At 41.9% G+C, this 24,990-nt stretch overlaps 1 protein-coding gene across 1 annotated transcript in view; it reads right to left on the bottom strand.

Moving 5' to 3' along the window:
* LOC115105344 (unconventional myosin-VIIa-like) overlaps window positions 1-23,738 on the bottom strand; it is a 75,269-nt gene extending 51,531 nt beyond the window's left edge. Inside the window, exons 1-10 of the mRNA XM_029627276.2 lie at window positions 23,492-23,738; window positions 12,538-12,606; window positions 9,599-9,712; window positions 9,084-9,236; window positions 6,687-6,871; window positions 6,289-6,410; window positions 5,268-5,410; window positions 5,014-5,127; window positions 1,575-1,728; window positions 115-191 (exon numbers count right to left, since the gene is read on the bottom strand). Coding sequence (XP_029483136.2) covers window positions 115-191; window positions 1,575-1,728; window positions 5,014-5,127; window positions 5,268-5,410; window positions 6,289-6,410; window positions 6,687-6,871; window positions 9,084-9,236; window positions 9,599-9,712; window positions 12,538-12,555 — 1,080 coding nt within the window. The 5' untranslated portion in view covers window positions 12,556-12,606; window positions 23,492-23,738. The remainder of the gene's footprint in view (window positions 1-114; window positions 192-1,574; window positions 1,729-5,013; window positions 5,128-5,267; window positions 5,411-6,288; window positions 6,411-6,686; window positions 6,872-9,083; window positions 9,237-9,598; window positions 9,713-12,537; window positions 12,607-23,491) is intronic.
* Window positions 23,739-24,990: the final 1,252 nt, after the last annotated feature.

Below are 24,990 nucleotides of genomic sequence, written 5' to 3'. Positions count from 1 at the left end.
ATTCAAACTTGCAACCTTTCAGTTAGTAGTCCAACGTTCTAACCACTAGGCTACCCTGCCACCCAGTACAAGCCCAACATAGAGATCATGTACAGGTAAGAATCTACTACCCACCTCCATCAGAGATGCGGCAGTGGACAGGTCTGGAGATCGCACTACCACACAGGCATCCAGGTTGTCATAGCAACGGGCTGTTGGAGTGTATGTGTTATAAAGGAGGATAAAAGGGGGAAAGCAAGTCAATTAGCCAAGACATTTTGCCATGTGCATTTATAACTTCTAACTCAATAGCTAACGTGTAGTCAGGTGCCAGTTTAGGAAAACTACCCCTGAATAAACCTCTCGCAAAACAAGACAGGGCTTAACAACTAACACAAACATTCCAATGACTCTTTGGCATCACTTCTCTGGATAGACACTGTACTATCGATGTCAGGGATGGGCAACTGGCGGGCCCCGAACGCCCTCAGATCCATAAAAAAAACAAGAATTAGTCAGGGTCTCAACTTACTGTTCCAAGTTAGAATAGTAAAATACACAAGGTGCAATTTCAACATTTTCTCTACACAACATGGCAAAATCTGTAGAATTGCAGGAAATTAGCTGTAAAACAGAAAACGTTCCTCTCTGCCCCATGGCAAAATGTGTAGAATGGAACGAAATTAACTCTAAAAGTTAAGATTTCTCTTAACTGTCAAGAGGTGTACACACGTAGGTACGCAGATCAACTGAGTTCACATTTTTTGTGGCTCCCACCCACATCAAAGGCCCTTCCCTGATCTATGTAGTGTGTGTTCATGCCAGTGTTGGTTACTCAGCGGTAATATCGCCTCAGTTTGCTTCTCCCAAAAGTAATCGTCAATAACACTTTTAGGTATATATTTTTTAAATCACTTGTGGGCAAGGCTCCAAATTAACATTTGTAATTGGTGGCACTGGCGCTCCCAAGTATAAAGAGTTAGGATCACCATATCAAATTTATGAGCACAAGAAAATTAGATTTTTGGAATTCATTGAGATACAGCATATTTTGGGCCTAAATGAATTCTTGCTACTTTTGAAGCACATGCTATGCCCTAGAACCTAATATGTAACACTATAAATACATTAGCTTATTATAAAAGTAAAAATGTTGATACGAATACCTGTCATTGAAATTACAAAGTAATTTGTGGAATATTAGGTTTCTACATTGTGTAAAAACACAATTTTCCTATTGAGATGCATTACATTTAAAATCGTACACTGTCTCTTTGAAAACGTCAGGTTTGTGATGACAATATACAAGAGATCTGTTATTCATTCATTGCTATGATCGTTGATCTCCTGATTGTTTTCATAATTGCACAATGCCCCCAAAATAAAACTCCTGGCCTAACAAGCAAAATATTTTGTTGCATATTGGACCAAATTAGTCACACTTTAGGGCCCTGCTTGTGGGAGCAGCAAACAGTGCATGAACATAATCATTTTTTCCCCTACAGTTGGTCTTCTCTGTCTAGCTCCTGTGCCAAATTGAAAGTCATTGTATTGTGCAACAACACTCTCTTTCCAAAATGGCCACCTCAGCTCACCCTCGTAGCGCAATTTTCCCATGTGCAGGATGGCCGCCAGTAGTTTGGATATCTCCCAGTTCTCCGTCTCTGTGAACATCAGCACCTTCATGGCCGACAGGATGCTTGAGTACTCCTTCAGGTCGTCACGGCTGTCACACTTCGTACAGTTCCCCTGGATAGGGACACACACACACATATGCATAAGGCTGTTGCGGTGACCATTTTACTGCCACAATAGCAGTCACGACTCCAGTAAAATTCCACAAGACCGTTGAGTCACGTAATCTCCTCGTATGCACTCTGGACATGCTTGGTGGTACCCAACTCGCTTAACGACCATCAGGTCGCTAAAGGCCTGGTACTCAGGGCTCAATTGTCACTAACCACTCTGATATCAATGCAAATGCAATCGAAAATCACATCCAACACTTAGCATCACCTCACTGTGATTGACCAATTTGAAAAAATAAGTTCAACAGCAGGTTGAAACTGCGTGGAGAACATGGTCGTTGTGGATGTTGTTTCAAAGCCTAACACAATTAAATGGACAGCGCTTTCTAAGGTGATAATTAATTCAAAACACACATGAATATTAGGGCTTATACATATGCATAGGCCTATATACTGTTTGAGCCCAAGCCTGAAAAAAAAAACGGAATTAATATAATGATTGTGTAGTTATACAATACAAAACCTACCGCATGTCAAAAATGATAGTAATCGCCTTTGAGTGTGGACTGTATTATTTTGCGTACTGGATGGACTGGTTACCTTGTGCTACGCGCCAAACTTTCTATCCACGAGTCTGGGAGAGAACGTACAGAGTTGGCCTAAAATGATTGTGAATTTGTATTAATTTTGAATAGCCTGGTAATAGGAAATGCTGTATATTTTCATAATAAATAGGCTGACCATTACCTTTAACAACAGAATAACTCACCACTGTGCATTTCCATCTCCACTCCTCTCCTTCATTCTTTTCTCGAGCAAGCAGAGGGAGGGGCTGTCAATAACAGTTTATTCATTAAATGTGTTTCGTTGTGTAAACATGTTACTATCGATGTTCCCAAACATATTTCACTTGGTTTCTCAACTCAAGCACGGGGTAGTTGCAGGAACAGGGTTGGAGAACCCATGGCATACAGAGTTTGGGCGAGAGGCTGCCTGCTCATCAAACAGTGGTTGACGTGTAGAGTGAAATAACCAGAGATGAGTGATCCAGCGGGAAAAGCAGCCTCTATTCGCTATTGGAGTGCATACGGATGACATATATTTTTTCCCCTGCACCTGTTCCTGCCCATTTGATAATGGGCCATTCTAAAGCGAAACTAATTTGACATATTAGTTCAAACAAGATTCAAAAGAGAATACTCTGATGGTTGAAAATATGAACACTTGATAAGAGAACAGAGTGTGCAGCCTGTGGCAAGGAACCGAACGCAAGCTTTTTTGCGACTTTCTCAAATAATCAATAGCTTGTAGTCGCATCATGCAGCCCATATATGTTTTGATTTCTAATACATTCTAAAGGTCATTCACAACTAATGTTGGCAAATAACTCTAGATTTAGCATGTAGGACCTGTTTCAAATGATCACTTTTATGCTCAACATAACCACTTCATATGTTCACTCGCTCCGGAATGGAGTTGTAAAATCATGCAATAATGGCACCGGATTTATAAGCAAGCATATCTTGTCTGCTAAATGAACAAGCCTACAGCCTATGGCATTGACGCATAGTCAGATAACATATATTAGGCCAACTCAAATTGTTCATCTGAAATATATTTCAGAATATATGTTAAATAAATAAATAAAAATAATACATTAAATAAATAACATAAATATGTGTTTCTTTAGACCTTAAATAATGGATTGGTTGTGAGGGGGTATATTCAATTGATTTATCAGACGTGTTTAAATGTAGATGTTTCGAAGGACTGCATCAGCAGCTTGTATTTGTGGAGGCCTGGAGATGCTAAACATGATTATGTTAATTAGGGTAAATTACCTTGAGACCAGCAGTCGTTTGCATGACAATAACCGGCTGACAAAATGTCATGACTGTCATGTATTGTCATGTTATGTCTTGTCCCTGTTCTTTCTCTTCTCTTCCTTTCCCCCTGCTGGTCGTATTAGGTTACTTTCTCTCCCTCTATCTCTCTCTATGGTCCTTTCCTGCTCCCAGCTGTTCCTCATTCTCCTAACGACCTCGTTTACTCTCTCACACCTGTCCCCTCTTTTCCCTCTGATTAAGTCTCTATTTCTCTCTCTGTTTCTGCTTCTGTCTTTGTCAGATTCTCGTTTGCTTTGCCCTTGTCCCGTCCTGTCGTAATCTGCCTCTTCATTAGATGCTGCGTGTGAGCAGGTGTCTCTGTCCTCTACGGCCCGCGCCTACCCGGAGGGACCTGCAGTCTGTTGCCGCTAGCCCTGCTATTCTCCTCTACTGCTAGAAGGGGACTCTCCTGTAAAGATTGAGCATTTATGTTTTCCCTGTTTGGACATTAAAAGACTCTGTTTCTGTTAAACCGCTTTTGGGTCCTCACTCATCTGCATAACAATGACCACCACAGCCCTAGATGCACACAAACCTGCGTACACACAGGGTGTATACACATGTACACTGGGAGTTATAGACATGCACACAGGACCTCCATACAGTACCAGGAGGTGTCAGAGGAAGGCCCTAAACATTGTCAAAGGCTCCAGCCACCCACGGTCATAGATTGTTCTCTCTGCTGCACGGCAAGCTGTACCTGAGCGCTAAGTCCCTCAAGCAATAAGACTGCTAAATAGTTAACCAAATAGCTACCCGGACTATCTACATTGACCCTTTTTGCTCTTTTTGACTCCATGCAAACACTGGACTCTAACCACACACTCACACATAGTTACACTGACACTCCAACACACACACAGCACATACACGCAGGCACACATTCGCCACACACATACTGGGACACTTCCACACTCATCACATACGCTGCTGCTACTGATGATTATCTATCCTGTTGCCTAGTCACATGACCCCTACCTATATGTACATATCTACCTCAATTTCCTCTTCCCCCTGCACATAGACCCAGTACTGTTACCCCATGTATATAGCCAAGCTATCATTGCTCATTGTGCAGTACTGTTACCCCATGTATATAGCCAAGCTATCATTGCTCATTGTGTATTTTTTCCTCATATTACACATTTTTCTCTATATCTTTTTTTATATTAGAATTTTCCCTATTCTGCACTGTTTGGAAGGGCCCGTATGTAAGCATTTCATTGTTCATCTACACCTGTTTTTTTTAAAGAATGTGACAATTAAAACTTGATTTGACACACACAAACACACACACACACACACACACACACACACACAAAGATGTGTGCACGCACATACTGTAGCACACGCACGCTCACACACACGCTCACACACACACTCACACACACACTACTCACCATGGTGAGGTAGGGGTAGTCAGTGGCGAGTCCCAGGCCAAGTTTTTTCTTCAGCTCTGGGGACATGCCCCGTAGCATACAGTAGAAAATATGGTAGTTCCTCTCATCCGCAGCCTGTGGGAAGAGTAACAGCAGGGTCATGTTCATTGGGTACAAAGTTGAAGAAAATGGGAATCTGTCTACAAACTTGAGACGTCTCCATTATGTACTGTTGTATTCTGGCCCCTATATATCCCCTCCCCCTGGACCCTTACCTGTCTGCAGACTCTGGACTTCTCCAGAAGGTACTGTTCTATCTTGGCCCCCTCGATGGCCCCTCTCTTGTTAAAGTGAATGTCGATGTATTTCCCAAAGCGACTGGAGTTGTCGTTCCGAATAGTCTTAGCGTTCCCGAATGCTGCATGGATGAAAGAATAAAGGTTTGAGTTAGCGTAACATATGCAGTTCAGTGAACCATGCTCGCGTGATAAATAACCTTGCCTGAGACCCTGAAGACTTGGGTTGACGGGACCCCAAGCGAATGCCTAGGGCTTTAGCACACAGTGCTAACAGTATTGTGGCATGCAGTATACCCGGGTTTCGAACCCTGGTCAGTCACATTAGCTAAGAGAGATATAGACTGGATGTATGTATACTGTAGGGTGATGCGCCCTTTTCCCAGTCCACATGTAGAGTACCCAGATAGAAACTTTAGAAGGTGCAAATAGGACATTAGACCTGGATAAGAGGCCCAGTTGTTGTGTTAATTCTGGGTCACACTAGATGTCATAGAAAGGCTTAAGCTGTACACCAAACTGTAGGATCACTACTCATGGCCTGGGAGGTGTTTACTTCACCCCTGTACTAGTTCCAGGGGAAGGCATGCACATCCTACATCTGTCTAGCTGTCTTTGAAGAACGCATTCCAAGTTCAGCTTTTCCTACACAGCTTCTGTGATTCTAGCCTTGTTACAAACCATAAACAAACCCTAAAACTGCCTCTCTACATACACTCTCTACATTCTACATAACATTTACCTTGCCATGTAACACTGGGACAAGTTGGCCTAGGCAGAGACAGACAGCAAGCACCCTAGCTATTAAATGTCAGTGCATGTAGTGAGTCTCACATAATTCAATAGAACACTAGAATTGACATTGGCATCCAAGAAACACAACTACAAGACAGCAATCTTGGTCTGTTTTTTTTCTCTCAATTCGACTGGTTTGTAATTTGACCAAGATGGCTGCCATTAATAGCCCATTCTAGTGTCTCATCTCTATGTTGAGTCTGACCTTCCAGTATGGGGTTGGCCTCCAGGACCTGTTGCTCTATCCAGGAGTGTTGTCCACTGATTGCTGCCAGGAACTGCAGGATCAACTTGGTGCTCTCTGTCTTACCGGCCCCAGACTCACCACTGAGGAACACAGGAGGAGATACAATATTTTTCTGTACAGAGGCAGACAAGCAGACAGACAGGCAAACACCCATGCAGGCACGCAGGTGCTCGCGCGCACTCACACACACACACACACACACACACACACACACACACACACACACACACACACACACACACACACACACACACACACACACACACACACACACACACACACACACACAGAAACTCAAACACATATACACTTAAATAGAGGAACACAACACACACACATCAATACAATACACTAACCTGATGATGCAGCACTGGTCCTTGTTGTTCCTTTGCATGTTGAAGTAACAGTTGTCTGCAATGGCAAAGATGTGAGGTGGCATCTCCCCAATCTTCTTATTGGTGTACAGGCGGATATGGTCCGGTGTGTAGATGGGCAGCAGCTGGTAAGGGTTTACTGCCACCAGAATTGACCCTGTGTAAGTCTGCAGGCAAAGGTCAAAGTCAAAATGTGAAATGGTCAAGGGTCATGCCAAGATCAGGGCAACGATGTCATCCGTGAGGCTTTAGTGATCACTTGATTTGTTGCTAGTGATAGTACGATTTGTTGCTAGCGATGCCATGATTTATCGCTTTCTTTCACTGTGATTGTGATTAGGGTAGTCACTAGGATTTTGATCACTGAGATAGTGTGTTGTAAGCCTGATGACAACTGATCGTTAAATTAGAGCTACAAAATCATTGGAAGTTCAAGTTCTTGAACTGAATTTAGGTTTAAAATCACCTTAATGTGCAAAATGTAGACATAATAATCAGTCATAATAGCCCATGTTTTGTTGCACCTCCAAGCCCAGGCCAAAGCTCTGTTGCGTTCTAAAGGCCCTAAAGGCTCATGTGTGTTTGACATTTACGCTTCAGTGGTCAAAGCACACTTAACAAGCTGGATCAAAGGTTAAGCCTGAAGCAGAGGCCAGCCTTCAGCCCAGCAGAGATTATAGCCATTCATTGATGCTAGCATTAATGAAATGGGCTAGCTTGTTAGCATGTTGCTTAAAAAAAACAAGTTTTTCTTCTGTAGTTTGTACTCACCCTTCCCCCACAATTTGTCTATGTAGAGAAATAGGGAGGGAGATGAAGAGGAAGAGTGAGAGGAAAGAACCATAATAGTTGATGAGGGACCGACTGGGACACACACACAGGGGCTGGGTCTCAATACTCTATAACAGCTTCCTTAAAAACCTCTTGGAACTAGGGGGCACTATTTTCATTTTTGGAAAAATAACGTTCCCAAAGTAAACAGGCTATTTTGTCAGGACAAGATGCTAGAATATGCATATAATTGACAGCTTATGATAGAAAACACTCTAAAGTTTCCAAAACTGTTAAAAATATTGTCTGTGAGTATAACAGAACTGATATTACAGGCGAAAGTCTGAGAAAAATCCAATCAGGAAAGGACTCTTATTTAGAAAGCTCTGCGTTCCTATGTGTCCCTATTGAGCAGTGAATGGGATATCAACCATATTCCTTTTTCTATGGCTTCCCTAATGTGTCTAGTGTCACAATACATAGTTTCAGGCTTTTATTTTGAAAATTGAGCCTGAACGACAACATTGCGTCAGTGGTCAGCTGGAGGCTCTCAGAGTGATTTGTTTGTAATAGACAAATGCGGCCATTGTTTCTCTCTTTCCTACTAAGAAGTCACCTGTCCCGGTTGATATATTATCGAATAGATATTTGAAAAACACCTTGAAGATTGATTATAAAAAAACGTTTGCCATGTTTCTGTCGATATTATGGATCTAATTTGGAATATTTTTCGGCATTGTCGTGACCGCAGTTTCCAGTGGATTTCTCAACCAAACGTGAAGTACAAACAGAGGTATTTCGGCTATAAAAATAATCTTTATGGGACAAAATGAACATTTGCTGTCTAACTGGGAGTCTCGTGAGTGAAAACATCCAAAGCTCATCAAAGGTAAACGATTTCATTTGATTGCTTTTCTGATTTTCGTGACCAAGCTGCCTGCTGCTAGCTAGGCATAATGCTATGCTAGGCTATCGATAAACTTACACAAATGCTTGTCTTGCTTTGGCTGTAAAGCATCATTTCAAACTCTGAGATGACAGGGTGATTAACAAAAGGCTAAGCTGTGTTTCAATATATTTCACTTGTGATTTCATGAATATGAATATTTTCTAGTAATATTTTTTGTCCATTGCGTTATGCTAATTAGTGTCAGTTGACGACAATTCTCCCGGATCCGGGAGAGGGAGTTCCAAGAACCCCCATTACCACAATGGACTGGACACGTTTTCATCATGTGTCCTGCCAGAGCAGTGATACTGGAGGAAAGAACATGAGGAGAGGAAATTGTTTCAAACTGTTGATACACAACCAGGCAGGTAAGCTAAGGAACCAGTCGGGGGTTGTGGCCAGGGGAAGAGTGGAAGAACATAACCAATATGCTAGCATAACCATTTAAGAAAGTAAGTCAAATAACCAAGCAGACAAATCCTATAACAGTTTATCATACATCAACAACATGAGCTACACATCACTAAACAAGGTCACTATGTTTTATAGAATACGTTCTATACCACACTTCCTTGTTGTTTGAAGGACTCATACAATATAAAATGGTGGTCCTGTAGTGGTACCAAAAGCGAGCAGACAGTGTTGCAGGGGTGACTCACATAGATGACACACTCGTTGTAGCGGATGAGCAGATTGCGCAGGATCCCGGCCTCGTTGAGGTCCCCCAGACGGATCATGTCCTCCACCCCGTGGATGGAAGTGGGATGCATGGGCTTAATGTTGGTGGCATTCTGGGGCAAGATCCAGTGCTCCTGATGGGGGAACAGTCACAGCCATTGAGGAACTATGGTGTCATAGGCTACTGTGTGTCCATGTTGGTTTGTTAGATCAAGTAAAGGCCCTGTTTGAATCCTTCCTTCATTGGAGTAATCACTGATATAACATGACTGGATAGGTGTAAGCAAGCTTTCCATGGCATTACTTTCAATTATGTCATGTAATGATAACTTCAAGGAAAGGAGGAATGAGATGTATTTCAGGAGTATTCGAACAAGGCCAAAGTCTTGTTTCATCAACGTCGCGTCAACGTTTTGTCAAAGTATTGTCACCGTCTTGTAACGTCTTGTCAATGTCTCATCATGTCTTGTCATTGTCAACTTTTGTGTGGACTCACCCTCCCCTCGTCGTCCAGCACCTGGATCTGTCCCGAGTCACAGAGCTTGACCACGGCTCCCACCGGAACGACGAACTCCCGGCCCGTCTTGAGGTCCAACCAGACATAGTCTCCCTGGAACGCAACCACAAATACAACCAGTGGTCAGGAAGAAATTCTCAGAAAACTCATTCAGCAATGGAATCTGCTAGATCTTTTCGAGAGCTGAATACATTACATTTGCCATTCCAATATGTTAAGAACATGATTTCAATATATTGTCTAATAGGGGTGGGTCTAGCTCTGTTCCAGGATGTGATTTTCACGTTTTTTTAATCCCCACGTTACACCCTGGACTTGTCGTCAATATACTTTCAAATTTAAAATGCATTTCAAAACACATTTGTTCGTATTTACTGAAGTACATACTTGATGAGAATGTGATTACATTACAATAGTTATATAGTTATTACAATAGTTATATAGTTATTACAATAGTTATATAATAAAATCCACTAGTAACATCTCACTCTGCCAACAGACTCAAAAGTCTAAGGTCACAAGAGTGGAGCAATATCACACTTCATCAAATCAAATTGTATTAGTCACATGCGCCGAATACAACAGCTGTAGACCTTACAGTGAAATGCTTACTTACGAGCCCCCTAACCAACAATGCAGCTTAAAAAAAATATGGATAAGAATAAGAAATAGTAGTAACAAGTAATTAAAGAACAGCAGTAAAATAACAATAGTGAGACTATATACAGGGGGGGTACCAGTACACAGTCAATGTGGAGACTATATACAGGGGGGGTACCGGTACAGAGTCAATGTGTAGGCTATATACAGTCAATGTGGAGACTATACACAGGGGGTACCGAGTCAATGTGTAGGCATATACAGTCAATGTGGAGACTATATACAGGGGGTACCAATGGTACAGAGTCAATGTGGAGACTATATGTGGGTAGAGTCTATATACAGGGGGGTACAATGTGGAGACTATATACAGGTACACAGTCAATGTGGAGACTATATACAGGGGGGGTACCGGTACAGAGTCAATGTGTAGGCTATATACAGGGGGGTACCGGTACAGAGCCAATGTGGAGACTATATACAGGGGGGTACCGGTACAGAGTCAATGTGGAGACTATATACAGGGGGGTACCGGTACAGAGTCAATGCACCTCATATTCCCTCCTGACACAATAGTATTTTTATTACATCAAAGCTATTTTCTGTGCACTTCCGAAAATAACCAAGAAGTTCAATCCAAATAAAATAAAGTATGTTTTAGACTTGCGTATTGTTCTGCATGAAATACGTTGGCTAATTTGAAGACTGCCAATTTTCAATAAGGGAAATTAGGTTGCTGTAGGCTTAGCCTCGTCCAAATGCAGACTTTATAGGAAGTGATGTAACATATCACTTGTTGCTAGGAGGAGGTGGGGCTGTTTCGAGAAGGTTTGAATATTTTGAAAATGCATCCTTCCCTCCTTCAGTCCTTGTTATCACAACTCTAAATTATGATTGGTGAAAGCAAGGCCTATGCCACAAACCTCCCGTGCCAAATCAGTGATTACTTCAATGTTTGGGAGGCAAAGTAAACAGATAAACAGAACCTTATAAGAGGGCTAGGTTGAGCAGCCTACTATAAATCCCTGCTGTCGATCAAGGTGAGATTAGGAAATCAGCCCCAGTCAGAGAATGGGTTTGGTCACATTTTAGTGTTAAGCTGCCATGTTGTTTTTATTGTCCCCCACATTGAAATCGAAGAGGGGACTGTGGATCTGTCTCCGTTCGTTAGTATGTTAGTGACATATGATATCTCAGACAGCACCGGCCTGATTTTGACAACATTTGGGTGAATGATACCATAGAGATCTGGCATTTACAAAATAACCCTGATCGGCCCAAGGCGATTAACAGAAATGTGTTAGTAACACGCAATATCTCAATTGGGCAAAGGAGGCATTGTGGGTGGGTGACGACTTTATTTACTGTTGTTCTGTTTTAACATGCTGGACACACACTGACCGTGCTGTTATTCCATCTCTCACAAACCACCCAACCACATGTAGATCCAATGAACCGGAAAACAACAACACATTTAGTACCGAATCAATCAAGAAAGCACCATTCATTTTGTCAAAAACATTCGTTTTGCTCTACACCAAAACATGTCTATCTCATCTCTTTTCTATCATTGCAAACAAAGTTTCATTGAGTAAATGAAACCAAATGTGCATTGCTTTAAGAATTACTTTGACTCCCCAAAACCTGGTTACCAGCTTTGCTAGAAAAAGATGCCATTAGCACTAAAAAACATAAAATATTGCATTGCAAAATCAAATTGAGGTGAAACGTCCATGTCACCATCCCTCTGTCTGGACATCACAGATGTCTTACTGAGGGCATGAGATGCATGATTCATGGCTAGGCTCTTGACATTGAGGTAGCCTACTCAGGATAGTTCAGAGATTTGACATATTTTAATATTTGTATCCTTACCTTGAAAGCAGTCTATGGACAACAAGTGACAGCAATCCACACTTTATTTTTGTTCAACTTTATTTTTGTCAAACAAAAAATGTAATCGATGAACTATCCCTTTAAAAAACCTGGATAAAGTGATGTTTAAAGTTCCACAAACCCTGTCTGACTAATGATGGGAGACTGAGGATGCCTGTTAGCTCATGCTATGTTTGGTATTTTAACGTGTCACAACAGATCTCACTGTGTCCTCTGGTGGGCCAGCTGATAACACAACATAGCCCCTATCCTTTTAGCATTTAAATGAAGTCTCACCTGCAAAGGTCGTCCACAGGGTGTGTGTGTGTGTGTGTGTGTGTGTGTGTGTGTGTGTGTGTGTGTGTGTGTGTGTGTGTGCGTGTGTGAGTGTGCGTATGTTTGAAAGAGAGAACGAGTGAGAAATAAAGAATTCTACTCTGTACCTGATGCAGAATGACCATGGTTCAGCTTCCGGTTTATTCCAGGACATTAGAAGTCACCATGTGAGGCTCCTGGAATAGAAAAAAAAATTATAGACATGCATATCAGACCTACAGGATATATGCACACGTAGAAACTGGCCCAGAGGGGATTTGAACTACCACTGCTGGGGGGCATATGTAGTCCATACGCAGTTGTGTTGACCACTGGCACAGTCTAACTAATGGTAAATATTCAACACAGGGTTCTCTCTATACTGTGGTTCTCACGGGATAGATGGCTAGTCTATTGTCCTGTGGTGATTGGTGGAATAGACCCCACACTGTCTATGGTTAGAGGAATACCACTTTAATCAATTGGAATTCATGTGTATAAAACGATAAACCTTTCTGCCCACGGAGAGCGAGGGTACACACATATGCTTGTTGTCAGACCCTCCATTACATTGCAAGATTAAAGACATGACTCTACATGAATTAAAATGTCCACAAAGCAGTTGTCATTGGATATAATATGTAGTATGGCTATCAAATCAAACCGTATTGGTCACATAACCATGTTTAGCAGATGTTGTTGCGCATGTAGCGAAATGCTTGTGTTTCTAGCTCCAACAGTGCAGTAATATCTAACAAATCACAACAATACACACAAATCTAAAGTAAAAGAATGGAGTTAAGAAATATATAAATATTAGGACGGCAATGTTGGCGTGGCATTGACTAAAATACAGTAGAATATAATACAGTATATACATATAAAATGAGTAAAGCAGTATGTAAACATTATTAAAGTGACTAGTGTTCCATTATTAAAGTGACCAGTGATTCCATGTCTATGTATATACTGTAGAGCAGTAGCCTCTAAGGTGCAGGAATGAGTAACCGGGTGGTAGCCGGCTAGTGATGGCTATTTAACAGTCTGATGGCCTTGAGATAGAAGCTGATTTTCAGTCTCTCGGTCCTAGCTTTGATGCATCTGTGCTGACCTCGCCTTCTGGAAGGTAACAGGGTGAACAAGCCGTGGCTCGGGTGGTATGGCTGTCTGAAATTGCATGGCACCATATTCCGAGATAGTGAATTACTTATAGCCATAGCCATTGAGGTAGTGCACTAAATAGGGAATAGGGTGCCATTTCAGGCTATGACTTCTGCAGTTTTCTTCTGGACTGATCATCCATTGCACAGGGGCTTTCGGACCTGTGCTCTGGTCCGATTCATTTCCCTTCTTTTAAATGTGCACTCGTTCGCTCCTTATTAAAAGCATTTCATACAACGGGTGGTTAGGAATTCAATTGTTAGTCTATCCTGCCCATGATATACTATACAACATACACATGGCCACATAAAAAGTGGCATTGTTTACATCGTTACCTAGCAACACACTACTACTGCTACTACTCTTACAGATCCACTGTCTCATCTGCCAATTTGTAAACTTGATCTCCACTGTAAAAAGCATCTAGACATTATCTCTGACATTTGCAACATTGTTTCCCATTATAATGAACGTGTCAGAAGTCAGGACGAGACAGACAGGCAGCTTTTCTTAGCCAATCGAAATCATGAATCAGCATAATTTTTACGGATATATACAAAGAAATGTCAATAGAAAAACTGGTAAAATTAAATGCAGCTAGTTTGCTGTCTTTCCAGCATCAGTCTGAAGTGATCGTGTTAGCTGTAGTTGGCTAGCAAGCAAGATGGGAAGAGCCTCCATAGCATCCATTTTCTTTGTCATAGCAACCTGCAAAGCACTGGAACGATTAACCACAGCGCTTGGATAGTTTTGCTTTACATGGCAGTCAAGACGAATAGAACTAACGACCATAGAACATCTGAAATTGCACTTGCACAGTGTTTGAAAGTATCATCACATTTCTTTTTTTAAATGTATGGTTTAGGAAATAATCTTTCTTTTAAATGCTGGTAACCCATTGTATAAAAGCATTAAAACACTCAAGTCCATGTGTTATGACATTTTTATCATGGCTTCGCATCGTGGCTATGACCAAGTCACAGCCAAGATAAAACATGTCATAACACATAGCCTATAACTAGTATTGTTTAAATGTGCAACACAGGAATTGTTTATTTTTTGCAATGTAATTTCAGAAAATATCCATAACATATATGCAGTAACAGTGGAATGACAGTGTTTCACAGTAGTATTTACCCACCAGTGTTATGATTGGCTGTGATATTTGCCTATTCACTTCTCCTGCCAGAGCGGCATCTGTTTTCAAAATGGGAAAGCTGTTCTTACTTTGTGGCTATGTTATCTAGTGGAAATCACTTTGCCATTTCCTGGTTGCTAGAATTCTACACTGTTGCCTCCACGGGCACAAGGGAGTTCCCACCATATATCTTACACCTGTGACCTTTAAGTCCATGTGAACGAGTGAACAAGTGCACATCATGGAGAAGGCAATAGAATCGGAACGAAAACCAGTTCCCTGATCTCACACACGCACAGCCAAACAAACACACACCATGATTGTAATCCACAAGTAAACCGTCTAATGAAATTAGGCTCTGGCTGAGAAAGCTTAATCAGGCAGCTATTATTTCAGATCTCCATGACTACAGTTAGTTGTCTGAATGAAAAGACTCCCTCTCTCTCTGACCCCAGTGAGCATAACTCAGACCTGTCACCTGACTAACACACACACACCAAAGACGTTGACTAACCTTTCAAAGAACCTAGTAGTAGTACGGACTTCCTCCAATTGTGGTTATTATAGTTCTAACAAAGAAGGAATGACGCACCCACTAAGAAATAATTAACAAACACGCCAATCTACATGCAGTGGATTGTCCAAAATGGGATACATTTCAAGCAATCACAATTTAAAACCTGTCCTTCACTGTATAGTCAATGCAAATAGTTATAAATAAATAGGAGGCAGCTGAATGCAAGTGTTTACTTTAGTATTCAATGTAGAGACACATTAGCCTCGTCCTAATGTGTGTTGGCATGGCAAGTACAAACAGATCTGGGACCAGGCTAGAGACACATCGACACTCAAAAGGCTCATGAATAAAGAGACAGAGTGAGATGACTGTATTTGGCTGTCAGACAGCACAGTAGCTTTGGGCCTGTATTCATAAAGGTTCTCAGAGTAGGAGTGGCTATCTAGGATCTGTACATATAATATTAATCATGATGATATAAAATGCTAAACTGATCTTAGATCAGCACTTTTACTCTAAGATGCTTTGTAGATACAGATCCTGTACCAGATCATCACACCTACTCTGAGACGCTTCAACTTTGGACCCTGGGCATTCTGGTCATGTCATTTCAAGTGTCAGTTGCTGCTGTTCGGGAGACCAGGGTGGTGTCTATCTATACAGCTCATAACGAAACCCCCTTTAAAATACATGAAAACATTTACATTAAAGATACATGATGTATGTGTGTCTAAAATTGCATTGAAGCAACTGTGCCGTTAGGCACCATTCACATGCAGTTGAAGTCGGACGTTTACATGCACTTAGGTTGGAGTCATTTAAACTTGTTTTTCAACCACTCCACAAATTTCTTGTTAACAAACTATAGTTTTGGCAAGTCGGTTAGGACATCTACTTTGTGCATGACACAAGACATTTTTCAAACAATTGTTTACAGAGAGATTATTTCACTTATAATTCACTGTATCACAATTCCAGTGGGTCAGAAGTTTACATACACAAAGTTGACTCTGCCTTTAAACAGCTTGGAAAATTCCAGAAAATTATGTCATGGCTTTAGAAGCTTCTGATAGGCTAATTTACATAATTTGAGTCATTTGGAGGTGTACCTGTGGATGTATTTCAAGGCCTACCTTCAAACTCGGTGTCTCTTTGCTTGACATCATGGGAAAATCTAAAGAAATCAGCCAAGACCTCAGAAAATAAATGGTAGACCTCCACAAGTTTAGTTCATCCTTGGGAGCAATTTTTAAATGCCTGAAGGTACCACGTTCATCTGTACAAACAATAGTATGCAAGTATAAACACCATGGGACCACGCAGCCGTCATACCGCTCAGGAAGAAGACGCGTTCTGTCTCCTAGAGGCGAACGTACTTTGGTGCGAAAAGTGCAAATCAATCCCAGAACAACAGCAAAAGACCTTGTGAAGATGCTGGAGAAAACTGGTCCAAAGTATCTATACTCACAGTAACACGAGTCCTATATCAACATAACCTGAAAGGCAGCTCAGCAAAGAAGAATCCGCCATAAAAAAGCCAGGCTATGGTTTACAACTGCACATGAGGACAAATATCTTACTTTTTGGAGAAATGGCCTCTGGTCTGATGAACCAGAAATAGAACCGTTTGGCCATAATGACCATCGTTATATTTGGAGGAAAAGAGGGATGCTTGCAAGCCGAAGAACTCCATCCCAACCGTGAAGCACTGGGGTGGCAGCATCATGTTGTGGGGGTGCTTTGCTGCAGGAGGTACTGGTGCACTTCACAAAATAGATCACACCATGAGAAAGGAAAATCATGTGGATATATTGAAGCAACATCTCAAGACATCAGTCAGGAAGTTAAAGCTTGGTCGCAAATGGGTCTTCCAAATGGACAATGACCCCAAGCATACTTCCACAGTTGTGCAAAATGGCTTAAGGACAACAAAGTCAAGGTATTGGAGTGGCCACCACAAAGCCCTGACCTCAAGCCTAAAAAAAAATTGTCGGCAGAACTGAAAAAGAGTGTGCGAGCAAGGAGGCCTACAAACCTGACTCAATTACATCAGCTCTGTCAGGAGGAATGGGCCAACATTCACCCAACTTATTGTGGGAAGCTTGTGGGAGGCTACCCAAAACGTTTGACACAAGTTAAACCATTTAAAGGCAATGCTACCAAATACTAATTGAGTGTATGTAAACTTCTGACCCACTGGGCATGTGTTGAAAGTAATAAAAGCTGAAATGAATCATTCTCTCTACTATTATAAAATACTCTACTACTACTTAAAATAAAGTGGTTATCTTAACTTACCTAAGACAGGGATTTTTTACTCTGATTAAATGTCAGGAATTGTGAAAAACTGAGTTTAAATGTGTTTGGCTAAAGTGTATGTAAACATCAGACTTCAACTGTACGCGTAATTACCATGACCTGTACAGGTATGGTACATGTGTTTAATTGCTATATTGTAATTATTTTGCCACCATGGCCTATTTATTGCCTTACCTCCCTTATCCTACCTCATTTGCACACACTGTATATAGACTTTTTTTCCTATTGTATTATTGACTGTATGTTTGTTTATTCCATGTGTAACTCTGTTGTTGTTTGTGTCGCACTGCTTTGCTTTGGAAGTCTATACAGGTACTTATATACAAGAATGTCACATCTTGCTCTTGTGTAATACCAGTGCAAATAATCGTCCTCGTACAGGGAACAATTTCATTGGACATCTTTACGCTTGTTATTAGTGTCGCAGTTGCATCTGGGTTAAGCACAGTGTCATGCCTTAGCCATGTGGCTCAGCTGGTAACGTAGTCAGGGGAGCGAGGGCAGGAGGAAAAGAGGGGATGAAACGAGGAGGAGGTAAGAAGTCTAGAGGTTGGGGTAGGGTCAGGCCTTTAAGGGACTAATCAGATTCCTGGGGCTAATCTCAGTGCTTATACAAACAATCATTTAATATTGACTGCTGAATCATAGGCTGCCTTGGGATAAAAGCCTTTGTTTACGTCTGTATTTATGGTAGCCATTTTGGCTCCATAGCCACCTACAGTGGGCACAGGCGGCATGGCCTGGGTCCATTTCAGTACCTTGCTCCTTTCCCTAGGCTCTACCCTTTTTCATTTCTACGGAATGTGAAGGACGAGATAAGTGAAAGAGATCATCTGAATGAATATGGGCTCAGATATTATTTTACAAATAGGAGAGGAAGTGCTTTGTGACACCCAGCAGCTGTCTGTGCCTGACCCTGTTGTTGGAGGGTGAAAGCTTCACATTTGGGCACATGCTGGAATGGGTTGCCAGATTGGTCCCTTGTGGTGCTGGATAAGAGGCTCTGTCTTGGCATGTGTGGTGTGAGGAGCAGTACTTCCATCCAGATGTACTCTAAAGATAGTCATAATCCTCCCCTTGATATGCCCTTCTGTCGCCCAGTTGTCAATGTGTCATTAATCCTTAGCTAATATATATGTTATTAACGTGACACTACTTAGTGTGTTCGTAAAGAACACATGCTTTTGGCAACTCACCCTTGTTCAGCATTGGGGGAAAATAGGGTAAAAATGTTACCTATTGCAATGTCAACCGTAACAACCCAGTCTTAACAGCTCGCGGTAACTATTAATTCTGTTAAATCCGATTCAGTGTCTTACATCTTCCCGTTGGAAATGCCTGAGTCTCTCTCGGATGTGAACGTCCTCTCGCCGAGATGGTTTCCCTCTTTCTCCGTGACCCTGCTTGTCGACAACGATCCATGGGAGAGCTTGTTCGAGTCTCTCCGCTGGTGATGTCGCCTTTCTCCTGGCGGTATACTCCACTGGGAAGCCCCTTGACTTCAGGTCCCTTCAGGAGCTGCCTCGTCTGCATGCTCGTATGTAACCGGGCCATTTTCCAGAAATACCGGGTATGGTGTTTGGAAGTGAATATCCTTCTCTTTAAGTGCTTTCTTAATGGGGGTCTATTATTTCCTTCTTTTCAGTATCTCTCCCGCGTTGTCATGATCAAAGAACACTCGTTGGCCTTGGAAGTTAACAGGCTTTTTCCAGGTTGCATGTAAGACTTTCTCTTTGACTGAGAATTTTAGGAACCATACTACTATGGATCTTGGTGGGGTGCTGCTGGGGGGTTTTGAGGCCAGAGCTCGGTGTGCACTCTCGATTCCCAGGTCAGTGTCGTCTTCAAGTATGCCCATGAATAGACCCTCCACGAAGTTGGCCATAGAGTCTTTTTCTGCGTCCTCTACTACGTTATAAAGTCTAACGTTGTTTCGACGTGAGAAACCTTCGAGTTCTGTCACTTTTGTCTGTAGTGCGTGTTGGCTTTTCAGTGACTGTTCAAGTATTTCTTTGACTGCGGAGATCCATGCGTCTGTTTCCCCAATGCGCTGTTCTGCGTCTCCCATTCTTGGAGATATGCTGTGAAGTTCTAATTAGTTTTCTTCCAGTTTCTGGTTAATGTCCTTCTTGAACTCATATAGTTATTTTCTTACATCTTCTCGAAGTTCCTCTTGCAAGCCTTTGAGCGCCTCGTGCAATTCCTCCTTCATCACCTCACGAAATGAGGGTTCTTTTGCTGCTGCGATCTTATTTGCGCTAGCATTAGCCATTTCGGGCTCATCGACGATTATATCTTCCTATGTCTTGTTACAGGCTGTTGTTGTAGCTCCGTGACCTTTTCCTATTTTCCCCTTTTCCATAAGGTATTAGTCAATGCAGTGGCCTAACCTCTACCCTTGCCGATATGAAAGAATTCAATAGCCATCCGCAATAGGAACTCAATCTATTCTTCTTGGAGGACGGATGTTTTTTCTGCCATATTTATTAACCCAGTGGCCAACAACCCTGGTTCTGGAGGACTATGGATGTGGTTATGAAGGCTTTTGTTCCAACCTAGCACCTAACTAATTTTGGACACACTCAGTGACGGTAGTTGGGCAGAATGCCCTTCCCATGTCAGAGTACAGGAAAACTAACCAAACTGGGATGCCGTTGAAAAAGCTACATGATTATGACTAAGTGGAACAAATGTGGCTTTGTTGATTTAGCCCACATTGTTCAGTGAAACTGCTGAATCTTATGGACCTAAGACCAAGCTAGCTGTTTCAAATTGTTTAAAATAGCTGTTTTAAACTCACTGAATCTGTCCTGAATCTATCGAGGAAGGAAGGATCACAAAATGTTAAAAGTAGTGGTTTTGTTTAGATTTATACTGTAATATTGTGACGGTCTCTGACATAGTCAAAGAGGCCTGGTTCCAACCTTAGTAACCCTCTAGTCCATGAATAGGAGGAAAGCCCTGGTGTAGTTGCCGTCTTAGTTCTTTATCCAGGGGCCAGTTATAGTAAATGCAATCCAGAAACGGTTCAACAACAAAAACAAATACCATCGTAATCAATGTTCCCTCTAAGCTGCATGCGTGCGCAGGCATTCAGTAGCCCCTAGACTGTGGCACAGCTCCCCTGCGACTGAAGAATTATTAGCCCAGAGAGACCATCTCTGCAGCACTCCACCAATCAGGCCTTTATGGAAGAGTTGCCAGACGGAAGCCACATGACGGCCCGCTTGAAGTTTGCCAAAAGGCACCTAAAGGACTCTGGTCTGATGAAACCAAGATTGAACTCTTTGGTCTGAATGCCAAGCGTCACGTCTGGAGGAAACCTGGCATCATCCCAACGGTGAAGCATGGTGATGGCAGCATCAGGCTGTGGGGATGTTTAATCAGAAGCAGGAACTGGGAGACTAGTCAGGATCGAGGGAAAGATGAACGGAGCAAAGTACAGAGAGATCCTTGATGAAAACCTACTCCAGGGCGCTCAGGACCTCAGACTATGGCAACGGTTCACCTTCCAACAGGACAACGACCCTACACACACAGCCAAGACAATGCAGGAGTGGCTTCGGTACAAATCTCTGAATGTCCTTGAGTGGCCCAGCCAGAGCTCGGACTTGAACCGGAGCAAACATCTCTGGAGAGACCTGAAAATAGCTATGCAGCAACGCTCCCCATCCAACCTGACAGAGCTTGAGATGATCTGCAGAGAGGAATGGGGAAAACTCCCCAAATACAGGTGTGCCAAGCTTGTAGCATCATACCCAAGAAGACTCAAGGCTGTTATCGCTGTCAAAGGTGCTTCAACAAAGTACTGTGTGAAGGGTCTAAATACTTATATAAGTGTGATATTTATATATATATATATATATATATATATATACATACATTTGCAAAAATTAAAATTAAAAAGTCATTATGGGGTATTGTGTGTAAATTGATGAGGGGGAAAACTATTTAATCCATTTTAGAATAAGGTTTTAATGTAACAAAATGTGGAAAAGTTAAGAGCTCTATATACTTTCTGAATGCACTGTATGGATCTGTGCCATTTACTTTGAACTGGACTGTGTTTCCAGCATAAACGGTAGTGAGTAGATGTGCTTGTTTTGAGATCAAAGCGAGACCTGCATGTAGCCACGTGGGCACATTTTGTTCATATCCTTTGCTAGTTAGTGAGCTATTAGCCCGAATATAGATAATTTGTAGTCGGCAATACGGGAGTGATTGCTTCCAAAAAGAACACAAAACGTTTCTGAACATCTTTGAAAAGTGAGTCAGATAACAAGGTTTTTCTTTTCTTAAAGGGGCAGTGTTGTATTTTGAGACTGGCTGGAATAAACTAAGTAGCCAATTGGCAGAGGGTAGCATAATTTGTCTGATTCTCTGTAATAATGGTATGTGAATAATAATGCATTGTATTTTGTAAAGTGGTTTCTTGCATCAAGCATCACAACATTTTCAGTCACCTCCTTGACTGAAGGACAAGTGGATCAGCAGGTTAATGTCAAACCCTGCATTTTTTTTAAGTGTCATGTATGCCTACACTGAACACCACACATTGGCTGCTACTATAGGCTGAATGATAGAACAGCATGTTTAAAATGTTATGGGATGCATTTTCTCCATTGTTTTTGATGGTAGGGCACTCTGGTAGGCTTACATTATGATCGAATAGCCACAGTAGCTTACTTGGTCACTGTTAAAAATGTTATTTATCGCCTCAGTTAATGTTTACGTTAATGTTTATTGCCTCAGTTAATGTTTTACTTATCGCCTCAGTTTACGTATCGCCTCAGTTAATGCGTGCTGGAAGTTGCACAGATTTTTCACAATGTGGAAGTTTGCGCTCAGCATTCCTGAAATTAGAGGGAGCATTGATCCTAATCGAACATTTCATGATGCAGAAATCATTGGAAGAACCAGAGAGCAGGACCTTAAAACCTGTCCCACTAACAAATTTCTGTCAAATTAGACGTCTCAGTACATGTCCCTTTTTCAGGCACATAATCCACAAATAAAGGAAACACGAACAGGTCTTAATAGCAAGTAGGGCCACCATGAGCTTCAATGCACCTTGGTATAGATTCTACAAGTGTCTGGAACTCTATTGGAGGGTTGCGATACCATTCTTCCACAAGAAGAATATACAAATGGATTTTATCAAACAAAACTATGCTACAATTGATCTCTGGGACCCTCAGGATGACAAATAAGAGCAAGATTACTGAATGTAAGTACATTATTGACATTCAGAGGTGAATGTATCAAACCAGTTTCTGTGATAAGTGTTTTGTTGTTGTGCACTCTCCTCAAACAATAGCATGGTATGTTTTCACTGTAATAGCTACTGTAAATTTGACACTGCAGTTAGATAAAAAATCATTTAAGCTTTCTGCCCATATAAGACATGTCTATATCCCGGAAAGTTGGCTGTTGTTTACAACGTTATTCTAGTCACATTGGTGCACATTAGCAACAACCGTCCCGGTTTAGAGACACAGATCTGTAGAGGTTAAAAAACAACATACACAAGGAAATCTAGAATTTAGATACCTCAAAGCACCAACGTCAAACGCCTTTTCTCATTCTCACTCACAATCCTACCAGTTTATTCTTTACTAGGGTCATTTAATCATATTTTACCAACTTGATTTAATAAAAAAAGTACAAATCTACTTGAACACACGTTCTGGCAAGAACATACACTCCCAACCACCACACACACACAGCACAGAAAGAGTCACGTTCTGTTTCTCTAAGTCAGAGTATAAATGGTCCCCTTTAAGGCCTGGTACGGAGAGAGCATGCAGTGGGCTTGAGCTGGCTGAGCGGCGAGCAAGCCGTAAGAGGATTTGGGTAACTAATGCCTGAAGAAAGGCGCCAACACCGTGCCCTGGGACAGCTAAGCCCTCAGCCCTGACTGCTTTACGTCATTTACTTCCTTACTTACCACTCAAGACACTCCAGTTCCTCTGTCTCCTTGCTTCTTTCCTCTTTCCTTGTCCCTCTCTTCCACTCTGGTAAGTCCAGGTAACTGGTTACAGCCAGATAGCAGATGAATCAATGGGAAGAAGCAGGGTGACCAAAAGAAAAGCTCTCTTGAAATCTTTCCACTTGCTGCGGTCTCGGTCTCTGTTTGTCCTCTCTCACGCTGTCACATGCTTTCCCCTTTTCCTTCTCTCTCTCTGAGGTACCTGTTGCTCTCTGGTAGAAGAGTGACTACAGCCCCTCTCTCGCTCATTCAGTTAGACCGCTGATCTCCATTAGCAGGGAGGCGGACTTAGTGCGCCACACAGGCACAGTGACCAGTCGGTCGGAAGGGAGAAGGGGGAAGGAGGGGGGAAGAGGAAGAGGCTGGGGACTGAGATGTCATGGGGTGGCCGATGGTGCCAGACTGGTCAGGGTTGCAACAGACAGGGCTGGTCACTTGGCTGCTTAGACACAGGGCTAGATGCAAGATACATATCTGCTCTCCTCCGCCCAATCCCTTCCTCCATCCTGCACCTATTGTCCCACAAAACACATTGTAATGTAATATATAGTGCCCTCAGAAAGCATTCATACCGTTTGATTTATAGCCTGAATTCAAAATTAATTTAAATAGAAGGGTGAAAATAAACATCTATACACAATACCCCATAATGACCAAGTGAAAACATGTTTTTAGAATATATATATTTTTTGTAAATGAAATACAGACATATCTCATTTACAAACAGTACCAGTCAAAAGTTTGGACACACCTACAGTGGGGAGAACAATTATTTGATACACTGCCAATTTTGCAGGTTTTCCTACTTACGAAGCATGTAGAGGTCTGTAATTTCTATCATAGGTACACTTCAACTGTGAAGAAAATCACATTGTATGATTTTTAAGTAATTAATTTGCATTTTCTTCTCCCCACTGTACTTATTCAAGGGTTTTTATTTTTTAAACTATTTTCTACATGGTCATATAGCCCTTACACAGCCTGGAGGTGTGTTTTGGGTCATTGTCCTGTTGAAAAATAAATGATAGTCCCACTTAACTCAAACCAGATGTGATGGTGTATCGCTGTATTATGCTGTGGTAGCCATGCTGGTTAAGTGTGCCTTGAATTCTAAATACATCACAGACAGTGTCACCAGCAAAGAACCCTCTCAACATCACAACACCTCCTCCATGCTTCACGGTGGGAACCACACATGCGGACATCATCCGTTCACCTACTCTGCATCTCACAAAGACACTGCGGTTGGAACCAAAAATCCCAAATTTGGACTCAACAGACCAAAGGACAGATTTCCACCGGTCCAATGTCCATTGATTGTGTTCCTTGGCCCAAGCACGTCTCTTCTTTGTATTGGTGTCCTTTAGCAGTGGTTTCTAAGCAGCAATTCGACCATTAAGGCCTGATTCACACAGTCTCCTCCGAACAGTTGATGTTGAGATGTGTCTGTTACTTGA

Source organism: Oncorhynchus nerka, linkage group LG22, assembly GCF_034236695.1.
Source record: "Oncorhynchus nerka isolate Pitt River linkage group LG22, Oner_Uvic_2.0, whole genome shotgun sequence".
In the NCBI taxonomy this organism is placed as follows: domain Eukaryota; kingdom Metazoa; phylum Chordata; class Actinopteri; order Salmoniformes; family Salmonidae; genus Oncorhynchus; species Oncorhynchus nerka.
This window is presented reverse-complemented; position numbering and strand designations above follow the sequence as displayed.